Here is a 17,255-nt window from a genome sequence, read left to right on the forward strand (position 1 = left end):
CACTCTCTGGTGCATCTGTCTACCTGTTCCCACTCTTGGGTGCATCTGGCTGCCTGCTGTCTCTCCAGAATTTTGAAGGCAATTTATACATCTCATCCCTACCTCTTTGCTTTCCACGAGCACTTTTGTTCAGAGCAAAGGAGTTTATTGTCACTAAATGCAGAGGAATATCCGAGTGTTTCATTTGGAATCCTAATCCAGCCTGAAAGTAACGGTTCTTACATCTTACCCTGAGCGGCAGTGTCTGTTTCTGATGAGAGTGAATGAGTAAACAGAAGTGTCGTGGACACGGGGAGGGATGATGTGACTTTTGTCAGTCGCTCTGTCACTTGTTACTCTGAGACCAAGGTGGGGATGCTCTCTGACCCTTAGTTTTTATTTGCAAAGCAGTCACACTGTAGCTGTGACTGTCTCTTGGTGCTGTCAGTGAGCTTGGACATCCGTGGAAATATGAAAAGGCTTGTGAACCCCTCACTGTGGAGGTCTTGATCTTTTGCTGTCCTGTGACCAGCCACTTGTGTTGTGTGAATCAGCTTGAGTAGACCAAACTGTGCTCTGGGAAGCTTTGTTCTTGACTCATGTGGCATGCCAAGCTGACCTCGCGGACAGACCCTGGGTATGCTGTGTTGCTTTGTGAGTATGAGGCTCATTCTGCAGCAGATCAGCAGAAAAACAGTTTGAGGGAACACCTTTGAAACCGTGACCCTGCCTACTACCGAGGGGATCGGAGCAGGAAAATCAGACTCGGCAGGATGGCTTGATAATAAGGTCGATACAAGCTCTCCTCCACCAGTGGCCCACTAGAGAGCCTTCACTTCGCCATCACCAGAGGAGCAACTGGATGTTTGTTTGTTTGTTTGTTTGTTTGATTGCAGTACCAGAATTGAACCAAGGACCTCACACATGCGAGGTGAATGCTCCTCACTGGGGCACATCTCCAGCCTTCCTTTTCACTTTTTTGTTTTGAGACAGGGTCTCACTTGCCTAGGCTGATTTTGAACTTACTCTGTAGCTGAGACAGACTCTAAGCTTGAGTTCCTTCTGCCTCAGCCTAACTGGGCTTACAGATACATAGCAACAGGCTCAACTCATTTGTTTTTGAAATGGAAAAGTTTCATGTAGTATAGGAATATAAAATAATATAAGGGTCTTACCTTTCTGGGACAGTTGGCCTACATTCCACACTTGAAAGTTGTTTTAGAATTACATCATCTTTTGCTGATGAGCAGTCAGTAACATTGGTTAATGAATGATACCTGTCTATTCTCTATTGTAGACATGTGCTCTTAAGATAATGGGTTTTGGTGATGGAGTCCATGAGTGCCCAGAACCCCCACTTCAGTCTAAAAAAAGGTTCAGACTAATACAATAACAGCCATTTACCTAACTATATCCAGCTAACCACAGGAAGCTGGAATGTATGTGCATATACATGTATACTGTGTGCATGAATGTATGCATGCATATGCACATGCCATGGGTATAAGGAAATGAGATTCAGAGGCATATTGTGAGACTGTTGGCTTGCCCTGCCCTTCTAGGCCCGTTTGTGCCACAGTCACAGAATGCTGGGTGCTTGCCCGAAGTAGAAGTATTTCTCTCTCCTCCATTCCAGAGGATCACAGATCAGGGCATAGGGGTTTGCTGTCTGGAGAGCTGGTTTCTGCTCTCTGGGTGCTGTACACCCTGGATGCTGTGTGCTCCAGTAGAGGGAACAGGAGGTAGAGGGGTGCATTATTTCCTGTGAAATAATGTACAGTAAGAGCAGTGGTGCCTGGGCCTGCCCATGCACCTTGTCATTCTCTTAGGGCTGACATGTGTGGCGTAGGTGGCAGATGGTGCAGTGCAGACACGTGGGGCTTGCACTGCTTCTGCATGCAGGACTTTTGCCAGCATTCCAGGCCCTTCTCCTGCATTCGGATTGGATCAAATTTGCTGTCAAATACGATAAGAGTTATCCACCCATGGCTTTTTTCCTTTCTGTTACGATGTAGTTGTAATGGAAAACTGGGTCCTTATTAGGTAATGAGAAGAGAAGGGATGGGGAGTTTTTATAGGGTCTCTCTGGTTTGCACAGAACAGCCAACATCTCCTCTAAGGGATGGTGGAAAGCCTGTGGTTCAGACGGACGTCATGTTGACGTCTTCCTTGATGGCTGCCTGCTAATGGCCCGTTTCTTTGTTCTGACCATTAGCAAGTGCCTCAGCCACCCAAGACTCTAGTTCCTCTGGCATGGCATGCCCCCTGGAGGCTTGCACACAGTGGTGTCCTCAGACAGAGGCTCCATGTCCTCACCTGAGGTTTTACACCCTGTCTCATGCTTGAGCTTAGCAGTGCCAATCCGTGGAAATCAGGGTAAGATGGTGGCAGTGACAATGTTGGTGACAAGGATGTGTCAGCCCCCCTTGCCATGGACCTTATCTCAGGCAGATATGAGCTGGATCTGTTACATCTTGTGTAGAACAGCCTTGTGTGGCAACCTCCTCTTGTCCTCCTTTCTCTAAATACTCCTGGTTTCTTAGACTGCTTTTTAAATTATTATTTTGAGAGCATTTTTTTTAAGTAGGTGCATCTGTTGTATTTTTAAAAAGCAAAAAGGAAGCCACATCAGCAAGCTGAAAAGTACTCATAGTCTCTTCAGAATGTCCCTCAGACTTGTCCCCATGCTCCTGTTGCTATTGCCAGGCCAGCCAGTGCTCACCTGCTCCTGTGCCTCGTGTGGGAAGCAGTTCCTGGGGTCTTCTTGTTGCTGTAGCTTCTGCTCTGTGTGGCTTTGGGCCGCACAGCTCTGCTCATGTAAGTGGCTCTCTGGGGTGGACTGTGATGTCCCTTTCTGTTTGCAGAGCTGACTATGTGGAGTGAACATTTTTTGATAATGTCTTTCGCTCACTGATTCAAAAGAAGATATCATTTGGAAGGGCAGTGTGGTGTTTGGTTCTGACAGGGTCCCACCCAACGTTTATTCTGTCTGTGCTGATCAAGGCTGCTGCTCTGAGTTAGCTTCCTAATTCAGACTTTCTGGGGCCAATGCCCTTGCCTTCTTCCTCTTCAGTTTCAAGATTGGTAATAAACTTTGAGACATGAAGGCAGGACAAAGGCATGCATCTCTTTAGGTGCTTAAAAAAAAGATTCTTTGCAAAGGGCTTGTTTCTTAAACTCTACCTGGGAACGTCATCTACACCTGTAACCTGTAGCTGTTTTACATGCTAATCCTTTGATGACTTCTAAAGGATTGCCCATAGAAGTTGACATATGGTAAACTTTTCTGTTTTACCTGAACAGCTCTGGGGGTTTTTGTCCTCCCAGAAGATTGCAAACCCTCCTGACAGTGCTAAACATGCCTACACCGGGGTCTCTAGCAGCCATGAAACCTCTGTCTCTCACCATGTGTACAAGTATGCCCTCCTTCTCTTCCTTTCCCTTTCCCTCATTGAGAACCAAGCTCCCGTTTGTCTCAGATTTGCCCACAGTGGAAGGGGAAGTCCTGCTCATGCCCCTGGGTTCTGCACAGACTCTACTTTGCATATGCATTCTAGTGTTGTGTGTGTCCCTCTGCAGAACTGTCCTCTGAAATCACAGCAGCTGTGATTACTCTAAGACCCTCACAGGATCAGGCCTTTTTTTTTTTTGTTTTTCAAGACAGTTTCTCTGTGTAGTTTTGGTCATGTCCTGGAACTTACTCTGTAGCCCAGGCTGGCCTCAAAATCACAGAGATCCACCTGGCTCTGCCTCCCGAGTGCTGGGATTACAGGCATGCGCCACCACCGCCCGGCCAGGATCCAAGCTTTTAATATTCCCTGGGAGGAGCTTGCAAAGATACATGAGCAGTTAAAAGTTGAAGGGATGGAGACCTCTTCAGTTGTATAGCTTCCAGGAAACTGCCCACATTCCTGTAATTTACCCCAAACTCACCACCTACATTTGGTCTGCTGTGGATGCCATATTTGGGATGAACAGATGTTTGCTCACCTCTTCACGGGGAAATTCATAACCCCAGTGCGTTGGTCTGCCAGCCTTTTAGTGCTTTCTCCCACACACCCACCCTGTGAGTGCTGGGTGCTGAGTGCTGGGTGCTGAGTGCTGGCTTTGTGTTTATCTGCCACAGTGCTGAGTCTCTCCTTGTATTATGAAATGCAGTGTTATCATTTCAGTTATTTTTAAGTCTACTTTAAAATAACCAAAATATTGTTATTTCCCACTTGTCTGGAGCTCTGCTTTGAGTTTCCTTTTTTAATCCAGTGTGTGTTTGGGCAACAGTTTCACAATTGAAATGAATTTTTTCCCTTCCTGTCAGTTTAAACTTAGGTTGTTGGTATTTTCCCTCATTTTATCACTTGGGAGGCAGATGTTACTGCTTCGTGATGTTATTTTCTTGCCGGGTACTGGTGGCCTTAGCATCATCATCTCTGGCTCTCTGTGGTTGGGGCTTTGTTCCCGATGTTCTACTAAATGCTTGACACACATTTCTCATTCAGTTCCCACAGCAGCCTTAGAGGTAGGTATGGTCATTATTATTCCTGCAGTGTTATTATTATTCGTGTCAGTGAGAAAACAGAATCAGAGATCACCCACCTTTAGCTAAGCAGGTGGGGATAGCATGAACATTCTTGCTTGCAGGGGCCATGTCTTAATGTCCTCACTGTGTGTGTGTGTGGGTGGGTAGGTGTGGGTACGCGTGCGCGTTTGTGTTTGCACGCAGGTGCACATGTACCTGTGTTCAACTTGTAGTGGCCAGAGGTAGGGTTTCTTCCTTGACTGCTCTCCACTTCATTTTTGAGACAGGGTCTCTCACTTACCCGGGAATTCATTGAATTGGTTAGACTAGCTGGCTAGTGAACTCCGTCTATCTGCCTGTCTCCACCCTCTTTCCTCCAGTGCTGGGGTTACCTGCTCCTGGCTTTATCATAGGTTCTAGGGAGTGAACTCAAGTTTTCATGTTTGTGTGGAAGCACTTTACTGACTGAGCCATACGCCCAGCCTCCATGTCTCCTTCCTCTACATGTTTTCTAGGTATGTTCAACAAGTACACAGAATTGTTTCAGAGTGCAAAATAGTGCCTGCTGCTGCAGCCTGGCTGATCATGCTGGAAACCTGGATCCTCTGTCAGTCTACACTCCCCTCTATCATCACCGGGTTCTGCTTATTTCAAGAACATCTGTTTAACCTACTGCAGTGTTATAATCTGGCATATGGGAAGGATATAGTCATGGGTTATATCATTATCAACATAAAATTACCCCTTGGGTAACATTTTCATTTTGCCACATGATTTAGCCTGCGTGGCACTAATACGCTGCTTTATTTTTCTTTATTTTGTTTTTGTACTGTACTGGGGGTTGAGCCAGGGCTTGCTCGTGCTAGGCAAGCACGCCACCACTGAGCCACATCCCCAGCCCTATTTTTGCTTTTAATTTTTAAACAGAGCCCACTAGATTTCCCACTCTGTAGCCCAGGCAGACCATAAGCTTCCCACTCTTGTGCTGCAGCCTTTTTTGGTGGTGGAGACAGCAGTGTGCCTCACAGGCCTGCCGTTCTTGCTGTGTATTTAAGTCTTCTGCTGTTTTTCATTTCAGAGTGCCATTTACCTTGAATTTGTATCTTGATTCTTCTTTTGTTCCTGTACCGGAGACTGGATAACTTCTGACGGTGAAAGTTTACTTGGCCTATGGTTTTGGAGGCCCAGTCAAGAGCATAGAGGGGCTGCTGCTTGGCCTCTGAGAGCCTTGTGCTGCTGGTTCAGCTTGTGACAGAAGGCAGCCATCATGGAAGAGTGGGCAGGACACGCATGCGCCTGGCCTCCTCCTCCTCCTAGATACCGTGGGTCTGCCCCTCCATGTTTTCCTGCCAGGTCAGTCCCCTTCTCAGTGCAGATGCTGCTTGACTCTCTGCTCTTCGCTTTCTTTTCCCCTCCAATTGGTTAACAGAGTTTTTTTTCCTACTTATAACTCAGGTAGTTGACACTTTAAGCAAAAGTAGTAATTAGACAAGTATTGGTTTAATACTGAGAATAAAACTGTGCCTGTTCTTAATGAGGAGCACATAAGCTTTTCTCTGTCCCATCTCCTTTTTGTTTTGTTTGATATCTGGGATTAGATAGATTATTGTAATGATCTTAAAATTGTCTGTGGCCTTTTCTTCTGTGTATGGGTGTTTTGAGTGCATGTATGTCTGTGCACCACTCTGAGAGCAATGCTGCTGGAGGCCCAGCATTCAGATACCCTGGAACTGGAGCTATGGGTGCTGTGGATTGTGAACCACAGTGTGGGTGCTGAGAATTGAACCCTAGTCATCTGGGACAGCAGCCAGTGCTCATAGTCACTAAGACACCTCTCCAGCTCCCTGTAATCATCTTTTAAGAGATTTGTATTTGGGGAAATGGAGAGATTCCACATATGTCTCTTGCAGAGGACCTGAGTTCAGTTCCCAGAATCCACATCAGGTGCCTCACAAAGGCCTGTAACTCTAGCTCCAGGGGATCTGATGCTCTCTCCTGACCTGAGGACACTGTACGCACACGTAATTTAAATGTGTATTTGCACAGTTATTTGTACACACATAGACTGTACTGGTGTGAGGTAGTTTTATGTTTCTTTCTATTGTATACTCCAACTTTATTACATCTGTCAATTTTTTAATTTTTTATTTGTATGTGTGTGTGCATGCACGTGATAATGCACATGTAGAAATCAGAGGGCAACTTGCAGGACTTGGTTCTCTCCTTCACTCTATGGGTCCCAGGAATTGAACTCCAGTTTCAGGCTTGGTGATAGTGCCTTTACCTGAGCCATCTCCCTGGCTTGTGCCCCAGGTTCTCTGTCTGGATTAGGCTGGAGCTTCATGCGGTTTTGTTGGCTGCTCATTATATCACTGATAATGCTTTAGGAGCCTTCGCTTTTCTGAGGATGGCTTTGCATTGCGTCATGGAAACACTAAGTTCACAATATGTAGGATAGATTCAAGGAAGCTGTGGTTTTCCTTGAATGTAGGGTGTGCCTGGTAATACTGTGTCATTGTTCCCTAGTGAACACTGTCAGGGAAGCCTGAAGCCATCCCCATGGCAGGCATTTATGGTATGGGGATCCTTGATGCAAAAAAAGACACTTTATTGCCCCGTTGAGTGAGGAATCTGGAAGTGAATGACAGAGACTGTGTCTTGGGCTGGGAATGCTTTAACTTTTCTCAGCCCTGTCTCAAGCTTTTGATTTTCTGTGTAGTCGGAAGTTTTTCTGTGTCGCGCCTGGCCCGTGGTTGGGATAAATCTCTCACCCACAGTCCCACAGCCTTTTATAAAAGAATCACACAGAGGCTTAATATTAATTATAACTGCTTGGCCATTTGCTCAGGCTTATTACTGACTAGCTCTTATAGTCTATTTGTATTTGGCAAAATTAAAGAAAATATTCTGTCTATCCTATATTTGTGAGTCTAAAGTTTCATATCTAATTTACCTTTTATCATAACCAAGGAAAATTATAACTATCTAGTCTTCAACTACATCAAAGACTCCAGAAGGATACAATATTACCTAAGTAAATAAGAAGTGCATTGTAAGCAACTTCAAAAAATCTGGAATGACAGAGATAGCTGGCTGCCTGGACAGTCATCCAGAGTTCCTCTGCAATGTTGGGGCATCCATCTTCAGCCTTTAGGCCTAGAGTTTTTTAGTCACTTCTCCATGTGTACTGTTGAATATCTGGCAGTCTTCTCTGTGAAGCAGGAACCTGCAGGACCATCTCGTCTTGCAGAGTTCATTGGTCACCTTCCTATGGGTCCTGAATGTCCAGTTTATATAACATACTGTCAATCAGTCAATGCAAGGGCACTTTTTTGCCCAGTGGCTAACTTTTGCCACAAAGAAAGCAAACTCCATAATGAGCTTCTTCAATGCCCATCATCTTCCTTGAAGTGTTTGGTGCTGCCAGGAGTAGATGTGTCTCATTGTTCAGAAAAGTCTTAAGTTTTTAAAACATTTTAAATGCCATATTCTGTAGGTCTTTGAAGTGTTTGAATATTACCTACCTAACTGAAATATATCTATGTATACCTAGAAAACTTAATATGACAAGTGTGATTATCATAAATGACTAATTATTAATCTGTATTTCATAATTATCCATTATAGTTTAAATGACTTAAATAACACCTTAAACAAGAGTAGAAATATACATACAGTATAACAAAATTAACTTTAAATTTTTATCAGTAAATTAAAATCCATAGCAATGTAAAACATTTCAAATAAGTTGTTGCTCTTTAAAAGTAGATTCAATAATCTACCCTTTTATCCTATCTATATCCTACCTACATTTCTAGATCATATTCCTTTTTCTTCTTCTAGAAAGAGATTGACTATGACCAATAACAATTTGCAACCAACAATCTAAACAAAGACAAACATCCATAATCCACCTTTTGGGAATGTGGGTGTAGTTTTCTAGGCTACTTCCTGCTGATAGAGGGCACTGTATTCTTATGGGGATGCAAAGAAAATTAAGAATTATGGTCAAGTCCTGACTAGAATAATCCGTGAGGCTGCATTGTCTGAGCCAATTGTCTTGAAACCATTCTGGATGTTGGATCATCTGGGCCATGCTGTCATTGGAGACCTTCCAAGGGGTCTTGGCTGGTCAAAACATATTAGCCTGGAAGCAATCCACAGGTTCTCATCTTCTGTGGAAACAAAAGCAGAACCTCCTTTCTAAAGCAATGTATTCTTAGACATAAATTCTGAAATTGAGATACCTTTAAAATATACATATTGATTTAACTCAGCAGCTTTTACAATCAAATGTCTCTCTGCAGTTAAAATCACAAAGACAATATAATCCAGACTCTGTGTGATTTCCATCTTTACATGGCTTATTTTTATATTATTTTTACTATCTCTTTAAAGACTTTATTTTTTAAAACTTTCTATTTCTTTATATAGCTGTCTATATTCATTTTCTTCTCTCTTCCAAGCCTACATACATTTTTACACACACTATAAACCATTTAAAGTCTTGTTCCATCTGAATCTGCCTTATTGTGAGTCTATTGCTTTAAACTACAGCATTGCTAGGACTGAAATGGCAGCTTTGGCTGCTGGCTCCACTCACCTCAGTTTTCCAACATGGTGGTGGTATGTTTACTGTCAGCTGTGGGTCTGGGAGCCATGTGTACCACCAACTCTCGGCAACAGTGGGTCTATGCCTCCATTAAGGCAGTGTGTAGCCCAGAAACCTCTTTATTACTACTACTACTACTACTACTACTACTACTACTACTACTACTACTACTACTAGCAAAAGCTAAATCCACCATGCAGTGTACTGTGTGGCTTGGAGATGCCTCTGTGTACCATGGCAGGAATCCACCATGCTGCTTGGTTCAAGCCCATAAGCCGTGAACCTGCCATACTGTAGCTCAAGCCCACAGGCCTCCATGTCTCTGTATCACAGCTTTCCTGAGAGACACAACTAAGAAGCTGCTCTTGGCTCTGTTTTAGAACCCATTTTTTTTTTTTAAGCTTTCTCAGGTTTTGGGTGGAAATTCTTGCCCCATGTCTGGGTGCCATTTTCTGCCTCGTCTTTGCCTGTGTGGTTGCAAGAAGGTTGCCACAGCTCCATACATCATGATCGTTTCCAGACCAGCCACCAAGGGGCAGAAGTGGGCTTTTCTTCAATGGCCACCAAGGGGCAGAAGTGGGCTTTTCTTCAGTGGCTCTCTTCTCTGATCTGGAAGCTGATCTGTCCCAGAAGCCTCCAGGACTTGCTGCTGTAGTCCTTGGGCCGACATCAGCTGTGGCTGCTTATGACCCAAGAAGCAAGTGAACTTTTCTTAGATCACAGGCTCACCCTCACAAATCAAAGTCCACAGGAAGGGGGGTGACAGGGCTGAGTCTGTCTTGCTGGGCAGGCACACCTGCCTGCAGATCCACAGAGGCCCCAGTGTCCTGGGTGAAAACTGAAGTACAGCAGCTGTTGATGTCTAGGAGCCCAGGTCCAGCTTATTTGTTATTGTACCTGCCATTTTGTCATCAAAGGGAGCTTGATCTTCCCCAAGGCTCCAAAGAAATGCTGTTCACTCACCATGAGTGGGTTGAGAGAGCTCAGCGGGTCACAGGCTGTGTTTGAAGAGATGGGCAGTGGTGCTGTCCTGTCCACAGTGTGATGCTGACAGCCTCCTGCTTCATGGTCACCTCCACACACCCCACGATTAAATGCCTGTCTGTCCTTCATCTTTGAGAACAGAGGGGCCAACAACGGCCTGCAGTTGCCAGCTCATCTGTTTGCCAAACATGCCCAAATACATTGGGGGCATCTATGGTCAGGCGGTTCCCAGACCACCTGCTTGGCAGAACTCATGATCTTGCCCCTCAGCTCCATGTAGGGAGAGTAACTGCCATGGCCATGAGGCGCTGGCACTTGGCCTGGAGGAGCTAGGCGGAGGAGGGGAAGTAAGCCACTCCCCAGACAGCCCCCGGGAAGGTTGCTCTGGCACTTAGCCACCTGGAGAGCAGAGAACTAGAGCAAATGCAGGCATGGCTGCTCTGTGGACATCAGAACTGGGCCATCCCACACTGTGGAAGCTGCAGTTAGAGGGCGTCTACAGCTGAGGACCAAGGTAGGCGGCTGGTCAAGCAAGGGGGAGGAATGGATTGTGGTTCCTGTTGGCTGCTCTGCAGTTGAGCTTCTGGGAGGGGTCGCTGTCATCAGGAAGAAGGAGTGCAAAGGACTCTGAGAAATGACTCCAGCCCTAAGAGCAAGTGCACACTGCTGGGGAGGGAGACCTGGGGAGGCTAAGGGAGCACTCGGCACAGCTCTGTCCAAGGCTGTGATTTTCTCAGTGACCAATAGCTTTGACTCTTCTGAAAGATTTCAGTTAGAATTTAGTGTCTGGAAAACAGGAGACAGTAGAGAGTGTAGATAGTAAATAGTCCTGAAGAGACTCCGTCCCTCACACAGCTCTGCTTGCTGAGTGCACCAGCTGAGGGTCTGCAGGTGCACACTGTTCTGTGAACTGGGTACCACCTCTCCAGCCATCCACTCTGGAGTGTGTGCAGGGCTGGTCTGCTCTGTTGGCCTGTGTGTGTGTGTGTGTGTGTGTGTGTGTGTGTGTGTGTGTGTGTGTGTGTGTACACCCAAAGGGTAGGAAGCTTTCAGAGGCAGAGCGGCCAGTAAGATAAGCTGTGTCTTATGTCATGAGATGATGAATGTTGTGGTTTTGAACTTGGCTCTTATTATGTTTGCAGTGTGTGGTGCCAGGCTCCAGGACGTGAGAAGGCTGTCTTAGGTTAATCATGGTGACATGAGACAAACAAACCCAGGGTGAATAGGGCTTTGTCAGACCTGCTGGCAGCCCGACCTTTAAAAGAAGCTTAATTTCAGAGCAGCCTGCAAAGGTCATTAAATATTTTAGGGTTTGGCTTTCTGGTGTTAAAAGACTCAGAACAGTCTGAGTAGATATTAGGGCTGGCTAGAAGCCAGATGGTGGCTGGATATCCTGCCCCTGCTGTTGGGAGGGTCACTAAGAGCGGTTTGATTAAGCAAACATTATATAACAGCAGGTTTGGTTCTTTTAACTGTTTTTTTTTTTTTCCCTTCTGCTTCCATTTCTAATTCACAAGTTATCCAGTTGCTCATCTAGGCTTCTAGAAGATTCCATAGCAACCACCTTGAAATATGGAGCTGCCCTGTGTTATTTTGGTAGGCAGATTAAAAAGCTTGAGACATGCATGTGGCCCAGGTGGGGATGGGTGGGACCATTTCCAGCATGCCCATGCTGCACATCAAGCTGGTGGCTGGATCTGCTCTGTGTGCTGTTGACTGTGGTCAGGGATGTCAGAACACTGCTACCAGGGTAGCATCTCTCCACAGGCTTCTAAAGGAAGTCAGTGTGGGGGTTGCACAAACAAACAAAGACTAGCTTTTCCGGAAGACCCAGCCATACCTCTCCTGGGGATTTACCTAGAGGACATCCAAGTCAAGATCACACAGATAAGACACTTGCACATTGGCTTTTATTGCGGCTCTGGTTATGGCAGCCCAGGTGCCACCAGCGTGGGAAAAGACAGGGAAACAGGGATTGTTTCCGCCATAAAGAAGGAACAAAGTCATGCCATTTGTAGGAAAATGGATGCAATATGGGATAATCGTATTAAGTGAATTAAGCCAACCTCAGAAAGATGTCATGTTTTTCTCTCATTTGCGGATCCTAGACTTTAGATAAATACATAAAATCATATATGTATAACATAAAAGTAGAAATGAAACTGTTTAGGTTGAAACAAAGGAGACTCTTGGGAAGAAAGAGGGTATGTGGGAAATAGGCTTAACACAAGTACATGTGTATATGAGAGCTCACAAAATAAGTATTTTAAAAACGAACCTAAGGACAGCTGCTCCAGCATAGCCCAGGTGTTTGGTTTTTTTTTTTTTCTTTTTTTTTTTTTTTGCCTGGCCTGCTTGTTCAGGTCATGGACAATACCAAGCCAGGCACCCGCATTGTACTAAGCTCTGCACACAAGTCTGGTGACTCCTGGCCAACTTGGCTTTGTGGTGGTCAGCAGTCTGTAGTCTTAGCAGCTGCGTGCCCTGTGCTAGCTCCTGAGTGGGCAACAAGTTTCCAGCCCCATATCAGTGGTCAGCTCTGGCTCGGCAAAAGCCCTAGCCACACAGTGGTAGACAGTGCTGTTCCGGACCCTTGGGGAGCATTGTAGCAATTGCCATGGCAGCCACTGAGATGACAGCGCTGTCTTCCCCTGACTGAGAGGAACTGATCCAGCATTTTCTGTGGGCAAGCAGAAGGACGGGAGATTCAGGCCTCCAGTAGCCATTGGCTCTTCTCACAGCCGACGTCCCAGTGCCAGGGTGGGAACAGCCCTTCCTACATTCATATGCCAGCTAGGAAGCAGAGGGTCTATTTTCAGTTCCTCAGACTTTCAGGACTTTTGGCTGTTAGCGTGCTGTGGAGACTCCTGTGCATACGAGTGCTGGGTGGATGGGGAGGAAGTCAGAGCAGCCACGGGGCTCCCAGCCCTTTACCTTCCCACTTGACTGCAGGAGCAGACCTCAGCTCAGGATAGAGGCAGACACCTCCCCGCTGTCTTCACGGAGCCAGGGCGCCACTCACTTCCTCTTGGCCAGAGCAGAACTCCCCGCGTCTCCAGGTGGGAACCAATGACCCAAGTCAACTTTGTTCCTTGTATGGGGCAGCCTGGTCTGTTCCTACCCGAGGTGGCAGGATAGCAGGATAACCCTGAAAGAGGAGGAGGGGAGGCAGGGAGGAAGGTGAGCACACCAGAAAAGTGAAACAACACGGAGGACTGTGTGCAGCTTCATCTTAAAAATACCTCTCCACGGCTAGCTGTTAGCCAAAACAGAGCACATGGTTTAATAACGTCTGCTGGGAGATAACCAGAGCAGCTAAAGGCATAAGAAAATGGCAAGTACACTTCTAAGCAAAGAAGTTTTAAACTTAAAGGGAATGGGTAATTTTCTAGGAAAATGTTATTACCAGAATCTCTCAAGAAATAGAAACCGTGAGCTGGGCACGGTGGTGCATATTTGCCGTCTCAGCACTTCGGGGTGAGAATTGGGGGGCTGTGTGACCTCGGGTTTGCAGGGGAATGACTCGGTACACTCCTTCCTTATTCCTGATGGAGCATAGGAAGGGACAGTGTGGCCTGAGCACAGCAGGGTTGTGTGGCAAAGCTGATGTGCCCAGGCGAGCAGTGATCCTCTGTGTATCCTCTACATCACTCTGAGCCTGTGCAGCCTGATGCCATGTGTTGTTCAGGAATATGTATTATGTCTTTTATGTATGTGATTTATTGAAAACACACCTAGGAATGACTGAGCACCAAATCTGGGGTAGTGGTTCCCTCACTGACAATGGGGGTTGGGGTGTAAAGGGACATGGAAGGATGATAACTGTTGATTGTCACCTGCCATTTCATATGAGAATTCTGAACCAGTTGGCAGTACTGCAGACTGGTAAGACATGACTGGAGAGTGAAGACCTGCTTGTTTGTTATGGTCTCTACATTAACTAATGAGCTACGTAACGAATGTCGTGATGTCACATGAGTTAATGTTGCCTGCCAAAAGACCTGGGGGCTCTCATCACCTTGATGACTTTCTTGTAGCCAGGACTTGACCCTCACCTTAGGTATGTGACATGTTCTGGTCAATTTCCCACTGTGTGTCCTCAGCCTTACCCTTGTGATACCTATGGACAGTGCCAGGATCAGTAAGGCCATCATATCAAGGGCTGGTCACAGTGACGTCTATTACTCTTTACAAATGGACCAACAGTATTCAGATCATTCAGTCTGCGAATGGAGACTGTGAATTCAGTCTGTCCCTGAGGGTCAGCTGTAGCTTTGGTTTGCTGTTGGGAAAAGTGAAGCAGAGAAAGGAAAAGGCCCAGTATTTGCAAAGGTGAGAGTCATGTCCTGGAGAAGCAGGATTCTTCTGGACCTATTTCTAGCTAAACTACAGATTTTTAAAAATCTTTTAAGTTTACTTTTTTAATTCATATATGTATACTGTGTTTATATAGTTTCCCCCAGCCTCTCCACTGCTCCCTGCTCAAATTCATGGCCTCTTTCTCTTTAATTATTATTGTTACTATTTATGAATATATATAAATGCAACCTGCTGAATCTATTTAGTGTTGCTCGTGTGTGTGTGTGTGTGTGTGTGTGTGTGTGTGTGTGTGTGTGTATTTTCTCTTTATGTGTCTGGTTTGTCAAGTTGCCATTTTAATGGACAGGAAGCTTCCAGAATGACTGTGTCATACCAAGTCTTTGGAGCCTCAAGTGAACTAGGCCCAGAGTAGGCTTCTAGGGGTATGGCTCTGGGAAAAGGGACCCCAGCTGCAGGTGACTCTTAACAGCTGCCACCCTGGCTCCCACTGCCTCTGGAGAGGCAAGGGCTGGCTGACAGGACCAAGAAGATTCTTTAAATGCAAAATTCATTGCTTTTCTCTTTTAAAGAGATTCCCCAGGGGCCCCATCTTGGTTGAGTGTGAGACTTATCTGGATTCATGCACACACTCCAACCCATGGGGTGTGAGATCCTTTGGTTTCTTCTTGTTACTCCTCTACCTTAAGATGGGATCCTGCTGAAGCCTCATGATTGCTAAGACTGAGAACCCGATGCCTTATGAATATGTAGAGGAGCTTTAATAAAATGGTGTGAAGCAGCAGCCTGCTTCTTCTAGAAATGCTTCCAGAGCCCCAGGAGACTTCCAAAAGCTCCTGGAAGATGAGCTCCTGCAGAGAGAAGGAAATCGAGAGAATAGGGCATGATTGGATGGACCTAGAATCCAGCAATTTGAGAATGAAAAATGCTGCCCTGTGTTTCTCGCATTCCCACCCAGCCCCATAAGCCCTGTTGAGTCTCTCAGCCCAGATCTGCTGGCTCAGTCATTCCTGCTGGTCTAAGTGGAGACTTGGCTGCAGAGGGTGAGGCGCCTCAAGCACGGAGCCCTCCTCCTGGAGCATTACAGGTTGGCTTCTTGACAGTGACATCATGCAGTGACTTGTTTACAGTTGAAGCTTTGCAGAATCTTTAATACAACTTTCTGCTCATTTTTATCAGTTTGCTTGTCCATGAAGGCTCATTTACAGTGAGGCCAGATACTAACTGTAGAATTCGTTCCCCTAGCCCCCCAAACAGCTGCTGCACATTTTTTTGGTGATTAATTAAAAGGAACTTACTCTAATGACTAAAATTAACCAAAGACGCCCCTTCTGCAATCCTAGCCTAATTGCCTTCTAATTGCGCTGCTTTTCTTGCTTGTGCTCAAGTCTGTGGGTCTGAGCTCATTTTGTCAGTCCTAGGGGAGCACATGTGCCCTGGCGCTTGCCCTCTCAACGTCTGTGCCGCTGTCGGCAGCTGCCACTCTAGCATCCACCTCGTTGCTCAGTGGTTGAATGTTGAACCATGACTGAGCTCCAGGGTTCTTCCAAGTCCATCTCCTTCTCCCACTTATTCTCATTCAAGATAGATACTAATTGGGACCGATGATGAAGCTGCCAGATAAACTGAGTCTTCAGTGTGTAGGGCCATGGAGGAGCCTGGGGCAGAGACTGGATCCCCTTGGGGTTCACAGTTCCCTCCTCAGTTCAGCACACCCTCTCAACCCTCCCACTCTGGAGTCAGTGGCATCACCGTTGGCGACTCAGGACTCTGGCTGCACCCAGACACGGCTGACAGTTTCCTGGGGCTCTGACAAGTCCTCCACCCTCCCTAGAGGGCCGTGTAGAGACTGGGACACTGCTCTGTGCTGGCATCCCCAGACTTGCCTGCAAGGAGTCCTCACATGGGTTCTGCTGAGCTGGATCCTATCGTGCTGGGTACTTGGACCGTGTGATACTTGAATGTTTCAGCCAAGGCCCAGAAGGGGTCTCTTTAAAACTGGTCTTTACATGTGAGGCATCCACAGAGTCGAACAAAGGTCCTGTGCCCCCTGGCATCTTTGCCAGCCTAGGTCCTTATGGCCTTGGGCTTCAGGTAGTCTAATGTGCCTGCCCACCTGCTAGTGCTGATTCCATGAACACAGTCGCCAGGTTACGTGGAAGCTGGCAGACCTTGTGGAGGACAGCAGTCAGTGGGTTGTGACTGGGGAGCCAGTCCCCCAGGCAGCCCACGCCGGTTACAGAGCAAGCACAGTGGAGAGAAAACAATGGCACCAGTCCCTACAAACAACTGCTGAGAACTGAGGCAGGCGTGTGTGTGTGGCTGAGGTGAGTCTGCCTGAGTGTGGGAGGATTTCACTGCTTTAGAACACACGATTTGCATGTTAGAAACCTGCTTCCACTTCATACAGCTTGCAGAACTCCCTTGTCTGTAAGCAGAATCTGGTTGTATCTTCCTTTCCATATGTCCCATCTCTGCCAGAACCTCCCACAGCTGATGGGCTGGCCACAGTCTTTTGGTCTTGGCAGCCCACTCTACTTGTCAGTCAGGGATGATCCCAGCTGGTTGTGTCCTTTGTCCACAGGATAGTCTTTCTTTTTCCTCAGGTGTCAGCGGAAGCAGTGGCGGGTGGACCTGCCAGCCACCAGCGTGGTAATCACATTTCACAATGAAGCCAGATCAGCCTTGCTGCGGACGGTGGTCAGGTGAGGCCAATAGATAGCTCCTGTATCTCACAGGAAGGGTGGAGGTACCTAAAACAGCTGCTTCTCGGGCACAGACAGCAGGGGCTACAGACAAGGCCATCCAGCTGCCAAGCATGGGGTATGGGGTAGCTATTGGCTCCTC

General features: G+C 46.5%; 1 protein-coding gene across 2 annotated transcripts in view; it reads left to right on the plus strand.

Annotated features, from left to right (window-relative positions):
- The window catches only part of Galnt2 (polypeptide N-acetylgalactosaminyltransferase 2), a 132,276-nt gene that overhangs the window by 88,010 nt on the left and 27,011 nt on the right, over window positions 1-17,255 (plus strand). For both annotated transcript variants that reach the window (XM_028856356.2, XM_028856357.2), the window contains exon 4: window positions 17,015-17,113. In XM_028856356.2, coding sequence (XP_028712189.1) covers window positions 17,015-17,113 — 99 coding nt within the window. The remainder of the gene's footprint in view (window positions 1-17,014; window positions 17,114-17,255) is intronic.

The sequence above is a fragment of the Peromyscus leucopus genome, chromosome 5 (assembly GCF_004664715.2).
Source record: "Peromyscus leucopus breed LL Stock chromosome 5, UCI_PerLeu_2.1, whole genome shotgun sequence".
NCBI lineage: Eukaryota > Metazoa > Chordata > Mammalia > Rodentia > Cricetidae > Peromyscus > Peromyscus leucopus.